Here is a 22463-nt window from a genome sequence, read left to right on the forward strand (position 1 = left end):
TATTTTCACAGCACTGTCGCAACATTACCGTAAACCGTGAACACCGTTGTGATCCACTCGCTCCACTAGTGAGGACTGGTCTCGCCCTCTGCTGGCGCGTGTGTGCACTACACTCAAAACTTTGTTTCACTGTAATAGAAACTAAAGCGCATCTGTGATTTTGACGGTATTGATTTTCAATGTAGTTATCAGATGTAGTTATCATACTGCCTACTTATAATGAACTTTCATATGAGAATAATTTCAACATGTCCAAGCATCCTGAATCATAGCCACGTTAATAATGTTTGTAATAAACCAAACCGTTTGTAAAATCGGTTGAAAATTGTGCAAGCTATGGTTATTTCAATAGTACATGCACAATAAAAAAAAAGATAAAAAAATTATAATAATAGTACATGCGTGGGCATGTTATGAGTGGGCGTGCTGCCTGTGACAAGATGGCCGCCGGTGAACTATGCTGGAGACTCCGCCTTGCACCATCTAGTTATATATATATCTGAGGCAGACTAGGGCTGGGCGATAAAACGATAATTATCGCGATATAAAATATAAAAAAATTTAGAAAATATCAAATCTTTTATTTTTATTTTTTTTGACCTGCAACAGGGCAGTGTTAAAACCAGAGACAGTGGACAGACTTGTCTTTCTTGCCTGCAACTTAAAGTAATGGCTTTGCTTGTCCAAATGACAATACTGACCAAATTGAGATGTATTTTTCTCTTTTATTTTGTTTGCTTTCTAATTTAAATTACAGTTTGAAACCGTCTGTACACAGTAGGCTATGTGTGCTAGCAGAGCTAGACTCCAGTCACGAGTCACGGTGCACATGTGCGGTGGTTTGTCCACCAAAAAAGCGCCAAAAGATAGAAAAGAAACTAGCAGAGCCAGAACTGTTCAACTCCCCTGGAGCCACAGCCAGCAGAGAAGCCTGTTTACTTTCGCTTTCAAACCAGCTGCAGCCTGAGAACTGGAGTGTGAGGGGCTGTAACTCTAAAGATAGCGGCAACGACAAAGAATTGCTGCAAAATAAACATACATCTGTTGTTCAGTACACGGTATATCTGGTGAACACCCACACAAGAATACGGCTTGACAAAGAAAGTTCTATTTAGAGGTATTTATTATTAGAGCAGCAACGATAGGTTACAGAATGAGAATTATTGGTCGCGCTTGTAAGGCGAAGAACACTTAAGTAAGTCAAGAGCGTAAGTCCATGAGCATAATAAGATGGGTCTAACTGACGCCACCTGTAGCATAAGAATTACATAAGGCACACTCGTAGTCAGCTGGAGATACTAAGGGGTTCCCTCCGGTTGTAAGCCAGCAGGGGAGAGGAATGTTCGGGAGCAAAGTCTGGATCAACGCGGAATAAAGAGGCTCCAGATACAGGAGCCAGTGCAATAATCCCTTGGTCCGTAGACAAAGCAACAGCTATACTCCAGTATGCACGTCAGCATGGATGAAAGCTAGCCAGCCTCTGTGGGTCCTAGAGGCGGGCTCGATGGTGCTCCTCACAGGGTAGATCCCACACAGCAGTGGGGTAGACGGTTCTCTGCTCCAGCAGCCACAGTACCAAAGCAATATAATCCAGCCGGAAAAGGCTCTGCATTCGTCGGTGTAGGTTCTCCGGTGTACATATCCAACGGTTCTCGTCTAGGACTCCTCGGATGGCGGCACGAGTTTAGGCCGCCCAGCCTGGATAAGTGCACTAGCTAGAGTACGACGAACCGGTGGTAATGCTGGTCACTGTAGAACGGTAGCCGCACGATACACTATAAATAATAGACTATTACTTTACAATAGAATAAGTCGAACTCGACGATACAGCGTTAAACTCTGACACTTTAGCTATCTATTCGCAAGCGGTTCTCAAGGCTCTATTTAGGGGCAAAAAGGCCCACTTCACAGCACGTTGTATCGTGGTGAAGGCTTCAACGTTTGGTCTAAGTGCTTCTGTATTCACCTGCGACGTATTTATACGTAAGGTGAATAATCTAGTGCAACCTCAGTTCTGTCTCGTATTACTGCGCAAACCTGGACATGTTGAGACATGTCTGACGGTGGCTTTGAACTTGCCATTGGGGGTATGGCCGTTGGCGCCTAGGGGTCGCTGTCCAATAGGAGAACGAATATTATGGTCTGGCCTGTACCTAGGTAAAGGGATATTCCGTGTATATATACAAAGAATATACAAGGATATCAGACGATATACAAATATTATACAATATATCTCAAGTAATAAATATATATATTCGGTTTAATCTGACCCTTTGTAACAGCCTAGTTTATCACTGGTTAAGCTTAGGCGACTCTTTCGCAGTTGGTTAATGTTAGAGTTTGGAATCAGGGCTGGCGTTCTATCGCCCTGCTCTAAGACAACTCTAACCTTAACCAACTTCGAAAGAGCGCCTAAGCTTAACCATCCAAAAACGTGCGGTCCCACAATTGGCGCACATGTCACATGACCAGAAAACGCGCGTGGCCAATCAGAGATGCGGAAACACGAATTTGTTGTGGAAAGTATTCAGGCCTCCCGGGCTGCCGCTACTGCGCTCAGCCGCTCAACACTCTTCCACCTCTTGTTGTTGTTGTTGTTGTTGTTGTTGCCACATTGGGAAATCAAGGGGCCTCACGGGGCCACCCACTGGAGAGACTGTGAATTGCTTTGGTCATTAGAGCAACTGGGGGGCCCACCGTGGTGGTGTAGGCTGGCGGCAGAGAGACGGGTCGACCGAGCGGACGGAGCGGACGGGGTCGGAGCACGAGCGCGGCCAGAGCTGCTCATAACGCAGGGTGCCGTCGCACCACAGCAGAGGTGACGGGGAAATGCAGCGCCGAGGTCACCAGAGGTCAGATACAAAGTGCCTCCATGTCTGAAATAAAACCATGGTTATGTATATATAGAGTATATGCCCCGAAGCGTTCACGCTCTAGTCATAATGTGCGCCCCCCCCCCCCCCCCCCCCCCCCCCGTCCTGTACCTTGGTGCAGCGGGTTTTGCTGAAGACGTTCCAGAAACGCAGGGTCTCGTCTCCGGCACCGGTTACAATGGCCTCGCCGTCTGGTGACACCGCCTGGGGGGGAGGGGAGAGAGGGGAGGGGAGAGAGAGGGGGGGGAGGGAGGGAGAGGAGGGGGGAGGGAGGGAGAGGAGGGGGGAGGGAGAGGGGAGAGGAGGGAGAGGGGAGAGGAGGGAGAGGGGAGAGAGAGGGGGGGGGAGGGGAGAGAGGGGAGGAGAGAGAGGGGAGAGGAGGGAGAGGGGAGAGGAGGGAGAGGGGAGAGGAGGGAGGGAGGGAGGGAGAGGGGAGGGAGGGAGGGAGGGAGAGGGGAGGGAGGGAGGGAGGGAGAGGAGGAGGGAGAGGGGAGTGAGGGGAGGGGAGAGAGGGGAGAGGAGGGAGAGGGGAGAGGAGGGAGAGGGGAGAGGAGGGAGGGAGGGAGGGAGAGGGGAGGGAGAGGGGAGGGAGGGAGGGAGAGGGGGAGGGAGGGAGGGAGGGAGAGGAGGGAGAGGGGACGGGGGAGCAGGGAGGGGAGAGGAGGGAGAGGGGGAGAGGGGGGAGAGGGAGGAGGAGAGGGGAGGGAGGAGGGAGGGGAGGGAGAGGGAGGGAGAGGAGGAGGGAGGGAGAGGGGGAGAGGAGGGAGAGGAGAGGAGGGAGAGGAGGAGGGAGGAGAGGGAGAGAGAGGGAGGGAGGAGAGGAGACGGGGAGCAGGGAGGAGGGAGGGAGGGAGGAGGGAGGGAGAGGAGGGAGAGGGGAGGGAGGGAGGGAGAGGAGGGAGAGGGGAGGGAGGGAGGGAGAGGGGACGGGGGGAGCAGGGAGGAGGGAGAGGGGAGAGGAGAGGGGAGAGGAGAGGGGGGGAGCAGGGGAGGGGAGAGAGGGGAGGGAGGGAGGGAGAGGAGGGAGAGGGGAGGGAGGGAGGGGAAAGGAGAGGGGGGAGCAGGGAGGGGAGAGAGGGGAGGGAGAGGGGAGGGAGGGAGGGAGAGGGGAGGGAGGGAGGGAGAGGGGAGGGAGGGAGGGGAGAGGAGAGGGGGGAGCAGGGAGGGGAGAGGAGAGGGGGGAGCAGGGAGGGGATAGAGGGGAGAGGAGAAGGGGGGAGGGAGGGGGAGAGGGGGAGCAGGGAGGGGAGAGAGAGGGGAGCAGGGAGGGGAGAGGAGAGGGGGAGCAGGGAGGACAGAGAGAGGGGAGAGGGGGAGCAGGGAGGGGAGAGAGAGGGGAGCAGGGAGGACAGAGAGGGGAGAGGAGAGGGGGAGCAGGGAGGGGAGAGAGAGGGAGCAGGGAGGGGAGAGGAGAGGGGGAGCAGGGAGGACAGAGAGAGGGGAGAGGGGGAGCAGGGAGGACAGAGAGAGGGGAGAGGGGGAGCAGGGAGGGGAGAGAGAGGGGAGCAGGGAGGGGAGAGAGAGGGGGGAGCAGGGAGGACAGAGAGGGGAGAGGAGAGGGGGAGCAGGGAGGACAGAGAGGGGAGGAGGAGGAGAGAGGGAGAGGAGAGGGGAGGAGGGAGGAGGAGACGGGGGAGCAGGGAGGGAGAGGAGGGAGAGGAGAGGGGAGGAGGGAGGAGGAGACGGGGGAGCAGGGAGGGAGAGGAGGGAGAGGAGAGGAGAGGGGAGGAGGGAGGAGGAGACGGGGGAGCAGGGAGGGAGAGGAGGGAGAGGAGAGGGGAGGAGGGAGGAGGAGACGGGGGAGCAGGGAGGGAGAGGAGAGGGAATGTTACAATTAGATTAAATCCCTGCTTAAGACCCATCTTTTCTCTCTCTCCTTCAACCTACCCTGATCTCACCTGGTCGGGGACTGACCTTTAGATTAATCTGTCTAGTCTAGTTAGGATGTCTATTTGCGCCCATGTCTGCTTTTCTGCACCTTTTTAACCTCTGTCTCTGTCTCAACCGGCCCCATGGAACAGCTTCATACCGTCTTCTGTCTGGCCTGCAGTGCTGAACCATACCTGCCCTGACCAATTCTGAGTGGTTTCTCCTGCCCCCTGGATTATTTATTTTTTATTATTATTATTATTATTATTATTATTATTATTATTATTATTATTATTATTATTATTATTATTATTATTATTATTATTATTATTATTTAGAAATTATTATACGGCCCTGAGCTATTGTCTTGTATCCCTCCTGTATACATACGCTTGCAGTAGTTCTATCTATTACTCAATTTCACAATTTTCACAATTTTCTTTTACTGTGATTCTACTGTCACCATGTATGCATACGCTCACTACATGTATTTATTGCTCCATCTCCGGCCACTACAAACATGGGAACTCTCTAACCGCGCTGACCAAGGTGGTGGATGTCTCGGGGTCTTGGCCAAGATTGCAGTGACTGTTCTACGTGCACCACAAGGCCATGGATCAGCTTCTTACCGCCTTCTGTCAACGTGGTTTAGAGTCATTGCTGGGTTAAGTACTTCTATTCTATTCACATAATATGCGTTCTACATATATCTATTCTATTCACATACAGTATATGCTTACCACTTGTATCTATTGTTATGTCCGCCCATCACAATCACGCAAACTGTCTAACGCCTGTCCCGTCTCCCTGTCTCCCTGTGAGTGGCTGTCTCGGAGTGTTGGACGTCCCGTGATGATGACCGGGAGGATGCGACCCTCTCTGCGCCGCCCCTTCACCTCAAATAGATCCGCTATCAGCTCTATTTTAATCTTTCAAAATGTTCAGTTGCTATTGCATGCACTTATCTGTGTTTCATTACGCGTATGAGTGCATGCTTACCAACTGTCTCACCTGTTTTATTGCAACACTACTATCACCGACATCCAAGAAGGGAGATACATTTTTTGGACTTTATGGTGTTTTTGTGTTCTTGATTTATTGTGATGTTTCTTCTTGACTTGTTTAAAGAAGACGTGTCCGGCCCATGGGGACATTAACGTGTGTTGTCGGGCCTTACAGATACATTTTATTTGATTACAAGCACTAAATACAATTATACGTGTTTGACAACAGAAACACAATGTCACGGGCCAACGAGAGGAGGCCGAGATAAAACGAGTTTCCGATGGACCAAAACAGTCCTTTATATTCAACGGAAATAGTCACAATAAAACAGCAGGGTCTCACTTGACCAGTGCAAGAACCAAACAAAACTGAAAAGCGAACCATAAACGGAGACAATAAGAGCACACCTGGGAAGCTTCCTCTCTGACGAGGTGCCCCAGGTCTGGCCTCGTTAGGTGCCCCAGGTGGGTCGCCAATACAAAAATTAAATAAAATATTTTAAATAAAAAAGCTGTAGATGTGTTGATTCAGTTTGGCACCACATACTTATGTGAATCTGGGTTTTCTACTCTAGCATACCTGAAAAACAAATACAGGAACAGACTAAATGCTCAGCATGACCTCAAAATAGCACTTTCAAAAACCAAGCCCAGAATAGATCATTGTGCCATAGATGAAATATTATACCCCTTCTAGCATGATGTCAGGTCAGTAGAATTTTAAATAAGTCAGTACAAATGAATCAGAATGTTGCTCAATGTTGGGGTTTAAGGTTGAGGAACGGAGGGAGGGGGTAAGAAATGGAGAGTTGAAAAAGGGGTGAGAAATAGAAAGGAGTAGAACATGTTTGTTTTTAAAAGTGTTACAAAATTGTATGTACATATGTTATGAGGTGGTGAGCAACTTAACATTACACTCTGATTATTGCTGTGATGTACTTTTATAATTAAATAAATACATTTCATATACATTTGAAATTCATGCTTTGTTGTGTTCTTTATCAGTAGTTTATATAAATGTATGTTATGGCAATTCATGATGTATCTTTGTAAGTTTGGGTCCCGGGGGAAACACCAAATTTCTCTTTTGGGTCTCGAGCTGAAAAAGTTTGGGAACCCTAAGCCTAAGGTATTCAAAGAAACCGCAGCATTGAAGCAGAGGTGATATCTAACGTTGACATTATGTTATAGTGTAACTATCCACGTGTGTATATAATATTTTTTATAAATATGAATATTATGAATATATAAACCAGTGGAATATGAGGAATATTGCCACGGCTGTGATGCGCCCGCAGCCACGAGAGCCCAGCTGGTGAAGTCCACTCACCAGGTAGAGCACTCTGTAGGAGTGTCCCGTCAACTTGGCCACCTGGGTCAGCGATGGGTACTTCCATACGAGGATCTGGTTCTGAGAATAGCCATGAGTGCTGACCTGAGAAGAGAAGAGAAGAGAAACCATTTAGTAAAACACATGACGCTAGTTCTCCAACAGACCTTGAACAGACAGAAGAGGTAGGGGTTGCGAGTTGAATACCTTTATTTAACTAAGAATAAAAACAGAACTCAAACACAGAGTGGCACTCGACCGGGTTCGAGAACAAACTGAAACTGAAAACCTGAAGAGGAACCTTCTGTTCTGTTTAACACCAGCACGGCCATGTTTAACACCAGCACGGCCATGTTTAACACCAGCACGGCCATGTTTAACACCAGCACGGCCATGTTTAACACCAGCACGGCCATGTTTAACACCAGCACGGCCATGTTTAACACCAGCACGGCCATGTTTAACACCAGCACGGCCATGTTTAACACCAGCACGGCCATGTTTAACACCAGCACGGCCATGTTTAACACCAGCACGGCCATGTCTAACACCAGCACGGCCATGTTTAACACTATAGCACAGCCATGTCTAACACCAGCACGGCCATGTTTAACACCAGCACGGCCATGTTTAACACCAGCACGGCCATGTTTAACACCAGCACGGCCATGTTTAACACCAGCACGGCCATGTTTAACACCAGCACGGCCATGTCTAACACCAGCACGGCCATGTCTAACACCAGCACGGCCATGTTTAACACCAGCACGGCCATGTCTAACACCAGCACGGCCATGTTTAACACCAGCACGGCCATGTTTAACACCAGCACGGCCATGTTTAACACCAGCACGGCCATGTTTAACACCAGCACGGCCATGTCTAACACCAGCACAGCCATGTTTAACACCAGCACGGCCATGTTTAACACAAGCACGGCCATGTTTAACACCAGCACGGCCATGTTTAACACCAGCACGGCCATGTTTAACACCAGCACGGCCATGTCTAACACCAGCACGGCCATGTTTAACACCAGCACGGCCATGTTTAACACCAGCACGGCCATGTTTAACACCAGCACGGCCATGTTTAACACCAGCACGGCCATGTTTAACACCAGCACGGCCATGTTTAACACCAGCACGGCCATGTTTAACACCAGCACGGCCATGTTTAACACCAGCACGGCCATGTCTAACACCAGCACGGCCATGTTTAACACCAGCACGGCCATGTTTAACACCAGCACGGCCATGTTTAACACCAGCACGGCCATGTCTAACACCAGCACGGCCATGTTTAACACCAGCACGGCCATGTTTAACACCAGCACGGCCATGTTTAACACCAGCACGGCCATGTTTAACACCAGCACGGCCATGTTTAACACCAGCACGGCCATGTCTAACACCAGCACGGCCATGTTTAACACCAGCACGGCCATGTTTAACACCAGCACGGCCATGTTTAACACCAGCACGGCCATGTTTAACACCAGCACGGCCATGTTTAACACCGGCACGGCCATGTCTAACACCGGCACGGCCATGTTTAACACCAGCACGGCCATGTCTAACACCAGCACGGCCATGTTTAACACCAGCACGGCCATGTTTAACACCGGCACGGCCATGTTTAACACCGGCACGGCCATGTTTAACACCAGCACGGCCATGTTTAACACCAGCACGGCCATGTTTAACACCAGCACGGCCATGTTTAACACCAGCACGGCCATGTTTAACACCAGCACGGCCATGTTTAACACCAGCACGGCCATGTTTAACACCGGCACGGCCATGTTTAACACCAGCACGGCCATGTTTAACACCAGCACGGCCATGTCTAACACCAGCACGGCCATGTTTAACACCAGCACGGCCATGTCTAACACCAGCACGGCCATGTTTAACACGCCATGTTTAACACCAGCACGGCCATGTTTAACACCAGCACGGCCATGTTTAACACCAGCACGGCCATGTTTAACACCAGCACGGCCATGTCTAACACCAGCACGGCCATGTTTAACACCAGCACGGCCATGTTTAACACCAGCACGGCCATGTTTAACACCAGCACGGCCATGTTTAACACCAGCACGGCCATGTTTAACACCAGCACGGCCATGTTTAACACCAGCACGGCCATGTTTAACACCGGCACGGCCATGTTTAACACCAGCACGGCCATGTCTAACACCAGCACGGCCATGTTTAACACCAGCACGGCCATGTTTAACACCAGCACGGCCATGTCTAACACCAGCACGGCCATGTTTAACACCAGCACGGCCATGTTTAACACCAGCACGGCCATGTCTAACACCAGCACGGCCATGTCTAACACCAGCACGGCCATGTTTAACACCAGCACGGCCATGTCTAACACCAGCACGGCCATGTTTAACACCAGCACGGCCATGTTTAACACCAGCACAGCCATGTTTAACACCAGCACGGCCATGTCTAACACCAGCACAGCCATGTTTAACACCAGCACGGCCATGTCTAACACCAGCACGGCCATGTCTAACACCAGCACGGCCATGTTTAACACCAGCACGGCCATGTTTAACACCAGCACGGCCATGTTTAACACCAGCACGGCCATGTTTAACACCAGCACGGCCATGTTTAACACCAGCACGGCCATGTCTAACACCAGCACGGCCATGTTTAACACCAGCACGGCCATGTTTAACACCAGCACGGCCATGTTTAACACCAGCACGGCCATGTTTAACACCAGCACGGCCATGTTTAACACCAGCACGGCCATGTTTAACACCAGCACGGCCATGTTTAACACCAGCACCGCCATGTCTAACACCGGCACGGCCATGTTTAACACCGGCACGGCCATGTTTAACACCAGCACGGCCATGTTTAACACCAGCACGGCCATGTTTAACACCAGCACCGCCATGTCTAACACCGGCACGGCCATGTTTAACACCAGCACAGCCATGGAGAAAATGCCACTAATTCCCGCCGGGAACGCGTCAGATGACCCGACAGCTTATATGAGAAATATGAGAAAGATAAACAGTGTAAACTATATAATTACCTCTGAATATAAAAATATGAGGTTTACCACAATTAAATGTAGGTTTGAGTGACAAAAAAATAAATAAAAAGAAAAATATTAGAATTATTATTTATTTATTTTTGGATGGAAGAGCCACACATTGACGGGAAAAGAGCCACATGATGCTCGCGAGCCACGGGTTGGCCACCCCTGCGCTAGACGCTCGCAAAGTGCTGTGACTTTCGTCTGTTCCAACGGAGATGGGAGGGAGAGAAGGGAGGGAGGGAGGGAGGGAGAAGGAGGGAGAGGGAGGTATAGAGAGGGAAAGAGAGGGAGAGAGAGAGAGGGGGAGGGAGAAGGAGAGAGGGAGGGAGAGAGAGGGAGGGAGAGAGAGGGAGGGAGAAGGAGAGAGGGAGGGAGAGGGAGGGAGGGAGAGAAAGGGAGAGGGAGGGAGAAGGAGAGAGGGAGGGAGGGAGGGAGAGAAAGGGAGAGGGAGGGAGAAGGAGAGAGGGAGGGAGAGAGAGGGAGGGAGAGGGAGAGGGAGGGAGGGAGAGAAAGGGAGAGGGGAGAGGGAGGGAGAAGGAGAGAGGGAGGGAGGGAGAGAAAGGGAGGGGGGAGTGAAAGGGAGAGAGAGAAAGGGAGAGAGAGAGAGTGAAAGGGAGGGAGGGTCAAGGAGGGAGGGAGGGTCAAGGAGGGAGGGAGGGTCAAGGAGGGAGGGAGGTGGCCGCTCAGCAGAAATAACGTTCTAATTACATTTTCCTGAAGTCATTTTGAAGTTTCAGAAACCGTGCTGCAGATAAAACGGGTACTTTTAGGAAAAGTCATTGAGTGACAGAGCTGCAGCTCGACCGAGTGACGAGGACACATTTATTGAAAACGCCCAGGGGTCATGTGACCTCTTGTCGGCTGGGCTAGTGTTACTGTAAATGGCAAATTGCAACCAGACGGAGCACCAACTGTTATCATCGTTCACACGGAATTCATGATCTAAATCCCATCGATGAATACAGTGACTTCCTCCACAAAATATTCCCCAACTAATAACGGAGCTAACTTTCAGAGCTGTGGTCACTAGGGCTGAGCCCAAACGTTCGAATGTTCGGACCTTCGTTCGTTACGTTGGCGTTCGAATTCTAAATCAACATTCGAATTATTATTTTTTTAATTAAAATGACAAATAAAATGTATATATATATATATTTTTTTTTATATGTGTCTATTCATTCTGTTTAAACCAATGGGGTTTTTCTTCACAGTTGCAGATAAAGATTAGGCTACACTAATATTATAGTATTATACTATTATAGTATATGACACGTCATAAAAAAGACTAATTTAGTCAGATTAATCACTTTATTCAAATTGAGGATTTAGTTTGAGGATATTTTATAAAAAAAATATATTATATATATAGGCCTATATATATTTTTTTTTATTAAAAAACAAAAAATTATGAAGTTCGAAGCCCAAAAACAGGCTTCGGGGACAGCTCTAGTGGTCACTGTCACTTCTATTTTCCGATTCTTCTTCAGTACGTCCTGCCCGGTACAGTTAATCACCATCGCCATAACGGCCAAGAACTGTCTTTTCTCCATCCAGGTACATTCCCCTCGTTCCCCTCTTCCAGATGGTTTTATCTGCCCAGACCGTTTAAAGAAAAGCACGAGGAGCCACTTGTCTCACGACTAGCTGCTCGACTGTCGAGTCGTCGAGACGAGTGGCTCTCTGGCTCCATCGACTTTGTCCTACGGCTGGTTTTCACAAAAAGCTGGAGACTGAGCAGAGATGTATCTCTGCGATATGGCCTAAAAATTTAATCTCCAATTTTTTCACACCACATCCGATTTACGATTTTAATCGATTTTCTTTCTCTTAAAAACTAGAAACGCCAAGGAAATCATTCAAATAAGCTTTGTTTTTATTTGACACAAAAAAGTATCAAACCAAGATGAATTTCCCTATTGGGATTGAAGTGCAAACCTAACTTTCACCAATATTCACTTAATTTTTTTTATAATTATATATATATATATAAAAGGTTACTCTTGATCAAACAAAGATGAATGTCCCTATTGGTCCCCATAGTGCAATAACTTGCTTTTTCACCAAACGTCACTTAAAACAAATAAAAGGTGCCTCTTGATCATCAAACAAGAATGAATTTAATAAAGTGCAAATCTAACTTTTATTTGTAAAAAATAAAAGGTGACTCTTAAAAAAATTCAAAATTAAATTTTGTGTGAAAATGGAATGAATCATCAATTCGAATGAATGGATCAAATCGATGAATCGCCCAGCCCTACGTGTAGGCTCTCAAAGGTTTGACAAAGAGGGCATCACGACGAGTCACGTGTACCGCACAACAACATCTTTATATATTTAATGTGTTCTGAGGCCCAAGGGCTCTCGTGTCTCGCGTCTACACGTTTCAGTGTCTGTTCAGTGTTTCCAGGAACCATTTTGTCCGATTAGTAGTGACTTTCCAGGAAAGAGTGCAAGACAATGGGCTGCATTATATTTCGTCATTTCTTTCTCTGGCACAAGAGCGAGGACTTGTAAAAGATCATGGCTCAAAGTGTGCATGGAACTGTGCTGTGGCAAAATGGCGCTCATTTGTGAATTATTGTGAACCCTTACACTACCACACTACAGAAGGTTAACCCTTTCACTGCCACACTACAGAAGGTTAACCCTTTCACTACCACACTACCAAAGAGTTAACCCTTTCTAGGTGACACTACATACAGTAAGGTTAACCGTGTAGTGTGGCAGTGAAGGGTTAACCTTCTGTAGTGTGGTAGTGAAAGGTTAACCTTCTGTAGTGTGGTAGTGAAAGGTTAACCTTCTGTAGTGTGGTAGTGAAAGGTTAACCTTCTGTAGTGTTGTAGTGAAAGGTTAACCTTCTGTAGTGTGGGAGTGAAAGGTTAACCTTCTGTAGTGTGGTAGTGAAAGGTTAACCTTCTGTGTAGTGTGGTAGTGAAAGGTTAACCTTCTGTAGTATGGTAGTGAAAGGGTTAACCTTCTGTAGTGTGCTAGTGAAAGGGTTAACCTTCAGTAGTGTGGTAGTGAAAGGTTAACCTTCTGTAGTGTGGTAGTGAAAGGTTAACCTTCTGTAGTGTGGCAGTGAAAGGTTAACCTTCTGTAGCGTGGTAGTGAAAGGTTAACCTTCTGTAGTGTGGTAGTGAAAGGTTAACCTTCTGTAGTGTGGTAGTGAACGGTTAACCTTCTGTAGTGTGTAGGGATGACCCCCGGACCCCGGTTCTAAACGGGAACCGGTACTATATTAGAAAAGACGGAGTATTTATAAGCTCCGACGTCATCGGTACTGCTATCGGTACTCGAGAAATTATGGAGTTTTTTTTTTTGAGGAATTTTTTGAGGAATTTAAACGTCGCAAACTAATCTTGTTGGCCGTTTTCTATATCTCTCCTCCCTCGGTCTCTCTCTGCCTGCGCGAGGAGCGGGCTGTGCTGTGCTCACACACACACTCACTCACTCACACACACACACGGGTGCTGTTGTAGGCTACAGAGTACAGACAGCTCTGCTCTCATCATGGCGGACAGAACGAAACGTTCAAAAGTCTGGGTCTAGTGCAACAAGACATTTGCCAGTAATGTATAAGCGCTGGTACTTGTCAATGTGGCTGGCGGGGAGCTAACGTTATTAGCCTGAGCTGCTCCGAGTAGAATAATGGCTGACAATCCGGAAGTAAATAAACGAACGAGAGCTTCCGATTGGTGGTAAGAAGAAGAGGTGGGTGCAAGCGGTGTGACGTAATTGGCAGATCGACTGTCAATCAAAATAGTATTGTATGACTCCAACTTTTTTATCTTACATTTGTTGTTAATTATAAAAAGTCTATAATTCAGACACATTTAAAACATTGCTGCTGCTGTTGCTGCGGAAGAAATAATATTTATTTATATTTATATAGTTATATAAAAGAATAATAAAGCAATGTCGATTCTGTTCTTAAAGGATAACTCCACTATTTTGGGAAATTAGCTTATTTAACATCTTCCCTGGAGTTAGACAAGAAGATACATACCTTTTTTGTCTCTGTGCGTGCATTTTAGCTTTGGGAATAGATGCTCCGTTAGCATAGCTTAGCTTCATCACTGGAAGTGAGGCAGGACAGTAGCCTTACAGTGCCTTACAGTGTATTGCAAGGTCTGACATTGACCAAACTTGATATGCATGACCTTGGTGGGCTCTAGGTCAACTCCTGAAAAGGGGGTCAATGTCAGACCTTGCAATCAAAAGTTAGGGGCGCACTGAAATTATGGCAAGGGTTATTAGCCCCCTAACTTTTGATTGCAAAGTCTGACATTGACCCCCTTTTCAGGAGTTGACCTAGAGCCCACCAAGGTCATGCATATCAAGTTAGGTCAATGTCAGACCTTGCAATACACTGTAAGGCACTGTAAGGCTACTGTCCTGCCTCACTTCCAGTGATGAAGCTAAGCTATGCTAACGGAGCATCTATTCCCAAAGCTAAAATGCACGCACAGAGACAAAAAAGGTATGCATCTTCTTGTCTAACTCCAGGGAAGATGTTAAATAAGCTAATTTCCCAAAATAGTGGAGTTATCCTTTAATTAATTGTTTTTTTTCTTGCAAAATAATAAAAAAGAACCGATAAGAGTATCGATAAAGTACCGAACCGTTAAGCAGTATCGATAAGAGTAGTAGTATCGATAAAATCCTGTTTTTCTCCTAGCCCCGGAACTTAAAAAAAAAAAAAAAAATAGTTTACATTTTCTTTTTTACCTTTTTTTTTTTTTTTTTTATGTCAGCATTCCCATTGTCTGTGCTGAATGTTTGTTGTTGGTTTTTAGTACTTTTAAACATCAATTTTTAGTAAGTAGTTTTCATTTGATCCTATAATTCTTTCATTCACCGATTTGTGGACTTTTTTTTGTAAGTAAGTAAGTAAGTAAGTATTTATAAAGCACCTTTCATACATGTCATGTAGCTCAAAGTGCTGTACACAATTATAGGCATATATAACGATAAAAGCAATAAAGTCATAGTGATCAGTTAAGATCAATGTTTAAAAAAAATAATAATAATAATAATAGTAACGTAAAAATGAAAATAACGTAAAAACAGTCATTTGCTTACCAGTTTGGGAGAACAGGTCCGCACAAACATTTCCGCTCAGTGGCAACCGGAAGTGCACTAAACCAATGCACTTGTATTGTAGGTAGCAATGTTTAGCTCTTATAACGCTAGTGTAGTTACGTTTTTATCAGTGGTCATAGTTGGGTCCATAGTGCTTTACCAAGTCCCATGGATCCATCAGTGGCCGTGTATTGTGGTAGAAAGAAAGAAAAAGAAAAACGTATAAAGAAAACAGTCTAAAGTTTGAAAGTTTGGGAGGTCCGCAAAAACACGCCTTCAGCTCAGAAGCTGAGGCGTGTCAAAAACTTTTGAAAAACTGGAGGCGTGTCTCCTATTGTACCCATTCCTTCATCTAAAAAGTTTGAAAGTTTGGGAGGTCCGCAAAAACACGCCTTCAGCTCAGAAGCTGAGGCGTGTCAAAAACGTTTGAAAAACTGGAGGCGTGTCTCCTATTGTACCCATTCCTTCATCTAAAAAAAAAAAAGAAAAAAAAGGCGCCTTATAAATCAAATGCATTATTATTATTATTATTATTATTATTATTATTATTATTATTATTATTATTATTATTATTATTATTATTATTATTATTATTATTATTATTATTATTATTTTTTTTTATCTTTCTTCCCCTCCTTTTTCCCAATTTTTCTCCCATCCCACCCTTCCTGGTTGTTGCGTACTTTCCCCTACTGTTGGTCCGGGAGACCGGAGACTATCACATGCTTTCCTCCGACGCATGTGCAGCCTGGGGCAGGCCAACCTGGCCGCGCAGGTTCTCACCGGGGAGAGTGTAGCGTGTGGGAGGCCACACTATCTCTCCTCAGTTCCAACCCTCGCTGAGCAGGCGCCCCGACCGAACTGTAGGGGTCGCTGTCCACAACGCCCAGGACCCACCCTTCAGCTTTCCCACCCCCTGATACAGCCAATTGTATCAGTGTGAGAGGCCAGCCAAGCTGATAGCAACGCCGGGAGCTGGATTCGAACAGGCGAATCCTAGTGTCTCCCGGTGTTGGTGACGAACGTAATCTCCGTGCGCCACCTGCCCCCCTATTATTATTATTATTATTATTATTATTATTATTATTATTATTATTATTATTATTATTATTATTATTATTATTATTATTATTATTATTATTATCATCCAGGAGGGAAAAGACACTTTGGATAGTAGGGACTGCATCTCTGCCTGTCCTGACCAGGAAACACTTTGCAACTGTGATCTCCTCTGGCAGTAGTTGGATATTGTAATGTTTGGCGAGGGGTTGCAGCAATTCCACTGAGAGAAACTGGTCTGAGGCTGGATAACATGCCTGTATGCCTCTCATAAGTTGTTATCCAACTCATGAGAACCTGCTCTCAAGCTCTTGCAGCATTCTGTCGACGACTGGATAGAACAGTCTCTGTCTCAGCTGATCTCCTGAGCTGAGGTCTGAGCTTGTGCCACAAGATGACTCAACTACATACTCGTCCATCCTTTTCTGCTTCCTCCTTTGGCTGGTAGTATGTTCCTCAATCCAAAGGCCATTACATATGGCCTTTGTCCTGTCATACATGTCCACTGCCATCTCTGAGGTGCGATAACCTTTGAGTGTGTCCTGCACTGTGCTTTTAAATAGTACAGATATTGAAGTGGTGCACTTTAACGCAGCAGCACCTGGAGCCATCCATACCCATGTCCAGTGTCCTATAATAAGCTTTAATCGAACCCTGGTTCATTTCCTCGGATAGTCCGGTTGGTTTGGGGTGGTGTGAAAGCTCATTCACTCTTGCAAGTGAACCCTGCTGCGGTTCATTTGAGATGTGAATGCAAAGCGGACCAAAGGCAGGAAAAGACCCAAAAATCTAATCTTTTTTTTATGAGAAGACTGAAACATATGTATATAATGAAACACACAATACAGTTTTTTTTTCGATTGCCTAAGCATGATTTTGAAAACGGGCCCGGTGTTTCAAAACACACAATTAGCACAACCACACACACAATTATCAGAACACATCAGATCCTTTGCTAAATTAAACACTTGTCAAAACCATACACTAATTTATAAAAACTACATTTTGTTACCATATGAAACACGTTTCATATGACTTAATTCTGTTTGAACCAGTTACACACACTGCTGTGCTTAACCTAAAACACATTTAGCAATTCTACTTCTCAGTGATTAGAGTACTGTAAGTGAAGTACGCAGAGAATGTGCAAATATACAATAAATTCACCAAACACTACACAAGACCAATGCTGTGATGAAAATATAATTTATTTATCTACATATACCCAAATCAATGATGCAGACTGATGAAAAAAATAACATTTTCTCTCCATATACCCAAATCAATGATGCAGACTGATGAAAATATAAATGTTCTCTCCATATAACCAAATCAGTCAACATTTCAACATGGAGAATCACAACAATACATGTCCCAGTTTTCATGCTACTATGTGCATAACACTGTAAGCTCAGCAAATATCAGACAAACATAAAATACTGTATCCAGTACAGGTTAAAATTACAGTAAAACAAAATTTTCTTTGAAAAAATGTAAACAGAAAATACTAGACATTATCTCTTTGCCTAGCTGGATCTGGCAAGATCATTTTTTGTTGTGATTCTCCATGTTGACTGATTTGGGAAAATGGGAGAAAATGTATATTTTCATCAGTCTGCATCATTGGTTGTCTTGTGTAGTGTTTGGTGAATGTATTGTATATTTTCACGTTCTCTGTGTACAGTACTTCACTCTCCTTCCATTTTGGTTGAAGACAGGTGAACTCACCTGCTGCATTTTTATAGTGCTTAAACCTGATTGGTGTATCTACAATTAAGCAATGGTGTGTTTGTGCATCTGATGGCTGTGTTTAACCAATTGGCTCATATGTGTGGTAATTTGACATTCTGTGTCTAATGTAATGCAAGTGTGTTTAGTGTTTTGCAAATCACTGTGTGTATTGTTTTGCAAAAAGTGTGAGGGGTTGTAGGGGTGCAAATCTGGGCCTATATTTTGCTCCTTGAGTGTAAGGTTTTGATAATTGTGTAATACTTTTGATTTTAGTGTTTATGCAATTGAAGAAAACTGTAAAGACTAGAGATGAACTGTTTATTTCTTTTGTACATAGGCTGTGCATATGTTTGTTTGTTTGTTTGTTTGTTTGTTTATTTGCTTATGTGTATGATTCTTAACTGTGTTTTTATTTTGTTATTGGTGTATAATGTGTGTATGTATGTACAGTATATGTATATATATTACATGTACTTCCTGCTTCAGCAAAGCAAGCTGCTTTTACTGTCGCTCCGCTCCGCTGCTTTTGCCTATCGCTATTATAATGATTTATTACAGCCCTTTCAACTTTAATTACTCTGTACGTTAACTCCCAATTCCTATGGTACTTCTCCAGAACTGTGAATCTTCTTATCTATTCAGATTTTTTACCACAGTCGAAAGGACGAGTAGCAAGATTCTCCGTGGGAGGAATAGCGAGCCGTCTTATCAGCTACACACAAAGGACTATGTCGGAAGGCAAGGATATTTATGAAAGACGAGGAAGGTTTTCCTTGTTATTTTGAGTTTTAACGAGACGGAAGACGACAGTGTGAGTAATAGCACAGCTCCAGGGCAACGGAACTGCCCCGTGTAGGGGAGAGAAACGGACATATCCGGGGCGACGGAAGCTGCCCCGTTTAGGAGAGAGCGACGGACAGCTCTCTTGTATGATATTTCATAAAGACCCCGGTTGTGAAGTGAGTGACCCACCACCACCACCATCACCACCACCATCGCCACCACCACCACCACCACCATCACCACCACCACCACCATCATCATCATCATCACCACCACCACCACCAGCTAAGTACCTAGCTTAGCTTCAGCTTAGCCTAACCTGAAAAGAAATAAAGGAAGATGCCGGGACTCGGCTCTCCCACAGAATGTACTAATTGCTTGGAGATGAGAAAGAGGATTGTAGAGCTGGAGGCTCGGGTTTCTACCCTGTACCAAATACAGCAGGATGAGCAACTCATTGACTCTATTTATGAAGCTACTACAAATATAGCCAACAATACCATGATTGAGAACTGGCCTATGCTAGTAACTACAGAACAGCACCACCCAAAAGACGGTCCTTGGCACAACCAAGGAGCTAGACCAAAGCAGTGGATCACCGTCAAGGATAAAAGGAGAAATAAACGATCCAGGACCTCACCCCCGGTACCGCCAGGAAATAGTTTCAACCTACTCTCGGAAACACGCATATCAACACCCAAGGCAAAGAGACATAGAAGCGTAGCTAACAACGCTAACGAAGAAAACAGCGAGCGTAACGGAGCTCACGCTAACGACGCTAATAGCAAGAATACCGGAGCTCACGCTAACACTAGCGAAGCAAACAGCTGGCATGCCGGAGCTCACGCTAATGCTAGCGAAGCACACGCTAACGACGAGACGACGAGGAAAACAGAGCCACTAGCGACACGGCTGGCAAACACGACCCAGACCGAGCGAACGGCTAACAGCGAAGAGACTATCATGCGCCGAGAACGTCGCGGTAGCCAACGCCGAAGGTACGGGACCAGCGTTAACATGCCGGCTACTGAGAAGGCTAACGAGGCTTCACCAAGGCCACAGGACTGTGGAAAGAACCGGCAGACTAGGCCTAGCCCAAAAACAAACGGCCCCAAAACTGTTGGAAAGAAAAATGCTAACCTCACACAGAAAATAGACTGCATACTGATTGGAGATTCCATAACAAGGTATGTGGAGATGGCAAACACAGAAAATATCTGTCTAGACAATACAACTGTGAAAGAGCTAGCCGAAAAACTTCCAACACTAATCAGACCAGGAATAACAAAAATTGTCATTCACTCTGGATCGTTTGACATCCTGCGAAAGAAGACTGGCACAGAGACTTTGAAAGACGATTTCACACGTTTAATGAACACACTAGACAAACATCAGTCTGTGTACACAAACACTGATGTGTCCATCAGTGGACCAATTGCATGCTTTCGCAGAGGACAGGAAGCATTCAGTCGACTCCTAAATTTTAATTCATGGTTAGGGGCTGCATGTCTCGTACACGGCCTGAAATTCATTGACAACTTCAATGTTTTCTGGAATAACCCAGAACGTTTTCAAAGAAATGGCTTCTTCCCAAATCGCTTAGGTTCAAAGCTCCTATCAGCAAACATGCGTCATGCCTTGATGGCCTCCAAGAATATTAAGCTCATACCAGCACGAGAGATAGTCATGAAGGACACAATCTCACCACGAAGTACAGCACAAGACGTCCCGTCCCCGTCCCCCCCCCCCATATCACACAAGGCCATCTCGTCTGATCAAATGTCCCCGAAAGCACAGTGCAGTCAGTACGGTACAGTATAGCACAATTACCATGCCATCTCTCAAAACATACAAGTAATCATAACTAGCCAATGGCATGGTGAAAAATATACGCCACCAATGCGTTTACCTGCTATTAACCTCAGGGCCATCACGGTCAAACCAAAGCAGACCTCCTCTAAAGAAGTCCAACAAATAAAATTAGCTTTCCTAAATGTCAGATCACTGAATAATAAAACATTCTTAGTAAATGATCTGATTAAAGAAAATAACTTGGATTGCATCTGCCTAGTAGAGACATGGCTAAATAATGACACAGCTACATCAATAATGATAGAAGCTTGTCCACCAGACTATAACTTTTTTCAAATACCCAGAAAAAATAAAAGGAATATCTTGCCATTGAACTAAAAACAGAATCAACTATTATTGTCACAATATACCGCCCGCCTAGACACTCACCAATATTTATACAGGAGCTCTCTGAACTGATCTCACTATGTGTTACCGGATATGATAAGGTGATCCTAAATGGAGACCTGAACATCCATTTTAATAAGAAAACAGACTCCAAAACTATGGAACTAAAAAATCTACTGGATAGCTTTGACCTAATACAGCATATAACAAATGCAACTCACCGGCTTGGGAATACACTAGACTTAGTTATAACAACAACTGGGCTAAGCATAACAAATATCTCAATAACTGAATTACCTCTCTCCGACCATCACTGTATATTTTTTGATACTCAAATAACCCTTACTAAAACAAAAAAAGAAATCATAGTTAAAAAGAGGCTCCTAAACGACAAAGCTGAATCAAAGTTCATTGATCTTATCAGACTACATGAACCACACAATCATGACAGCTCTCTAAATGAAATGGTAGAAAATCTCAATGATGCAATGTCATCTATATTAAATTCTGTCGCCCCATTAAAAACGAAAAAGAAGAAAACTAGAGCCTCGCCCTGGTTAAACTATAATACGGTCAACAAAGAAAAAAGGAAATGTCGTGCAGCGGAGCGAAAATGGAGAAAAACTAAAACCACCATATGCTGTGATATATACAAAGATGCTTTAACTGCTTATAATAAAACCATCCGCTTAGCAAGGAAAGATTACTTCTCTAAAATCATTACAGAAAATGCTGGAAACTCCAGAATCCTCTTTTCCACTATTAATGTACTACTCAACACTGCCCCTACACCTCCTCAGTCATCAACGGTTAAGTGTGAAGAACTTGCACTATTCTTTAACAACAAAATAACCTTGATCAGGGCCAGCATTACTCATGATGGAAATAAAGTTGATTGCGGCAAACCGTGCAATGTAACCATGAGAAGTTTCACATGCATCACATTAGATGTACTCTGCAAAACTGTCTCAGAATGTAACTCCTCCACCTCAGACATTGACCCTATACCTACAGCTTTCTTCAAACGGGTATTTAATAGTGTTTCAAGCCCTGTGCTAGATATCATAAACACTTCCCTTAGGACTGGTATTTTCCCGGATGCCTTTAAAACAGCAGTTGTAAAGCCATTACTAAAAAAACCTAACTTGGATAGTAATGAAATGGCAAATTATCGTCCAATATCCAACCTACCATTCATTAGTAAAGTACTTGAAAAGATAGTTTCAGTTCAAATAAATTCCTTTCTTGAAGAAAACAACATCTTAGAAGAATTTCAGTCAGGATTCAGAAAATATCATAGCACTGAAACTGCCCTCACCAAAATAATCAGTGACCTCAGACTAAACTCTGACGAGAATAAGATCTCCATCCTTATCCTGTTAGATCTCAGTGCAGCATTTGATACAATCGATCACGATATTCTAATCGATCGTCTTGAAAACCATGTCGGTTTCT

General features: G+C 45.1%; 1 protein-coding gene across 3 annotated transcripts in view; it reads right to left on the reverse strand.

Moving 5' to 3' along the window:
- Window positions 1–22463, reverse strand: part of fzr1b (fizzy/cell division cycle 20 related 1b) — an 88728-nt gene that overhangs the window by 21533 nt on the left and 44732 nt on the right. For all 3 annotated transcript variants that reach the window (XM_084332963.1, XM_084332965.1, XM_084332964.1), the window contains exons 12-13: window positions 7077–7181; window positions 2985–3077 (exon numbers count right to left, since the gene is read on the reverse strand). In XM_084332963.1, coding sequence (XP_084189089.1) covers window positions 2985–3077; window positions 7077–7181 — 198 coding nt within the window. The remainder of the gene's footprint in view (window positions 1–2984; window positions 3078–7076; window positions 7182–22463) is intronic.

The sequence above is a fragment of the Notolepis coatsorum genome (assembly GCF_963971535.1).
Source record: "Notolepis coatsorum genome assembly, chromosome: 17".
Taxonomy (NCBI): Eukaryota; Metazoa; Chordata; class Actinopteri; order Aulopiformes; family Paralepididae; genus Notolepis; species Notolepis coatsorum.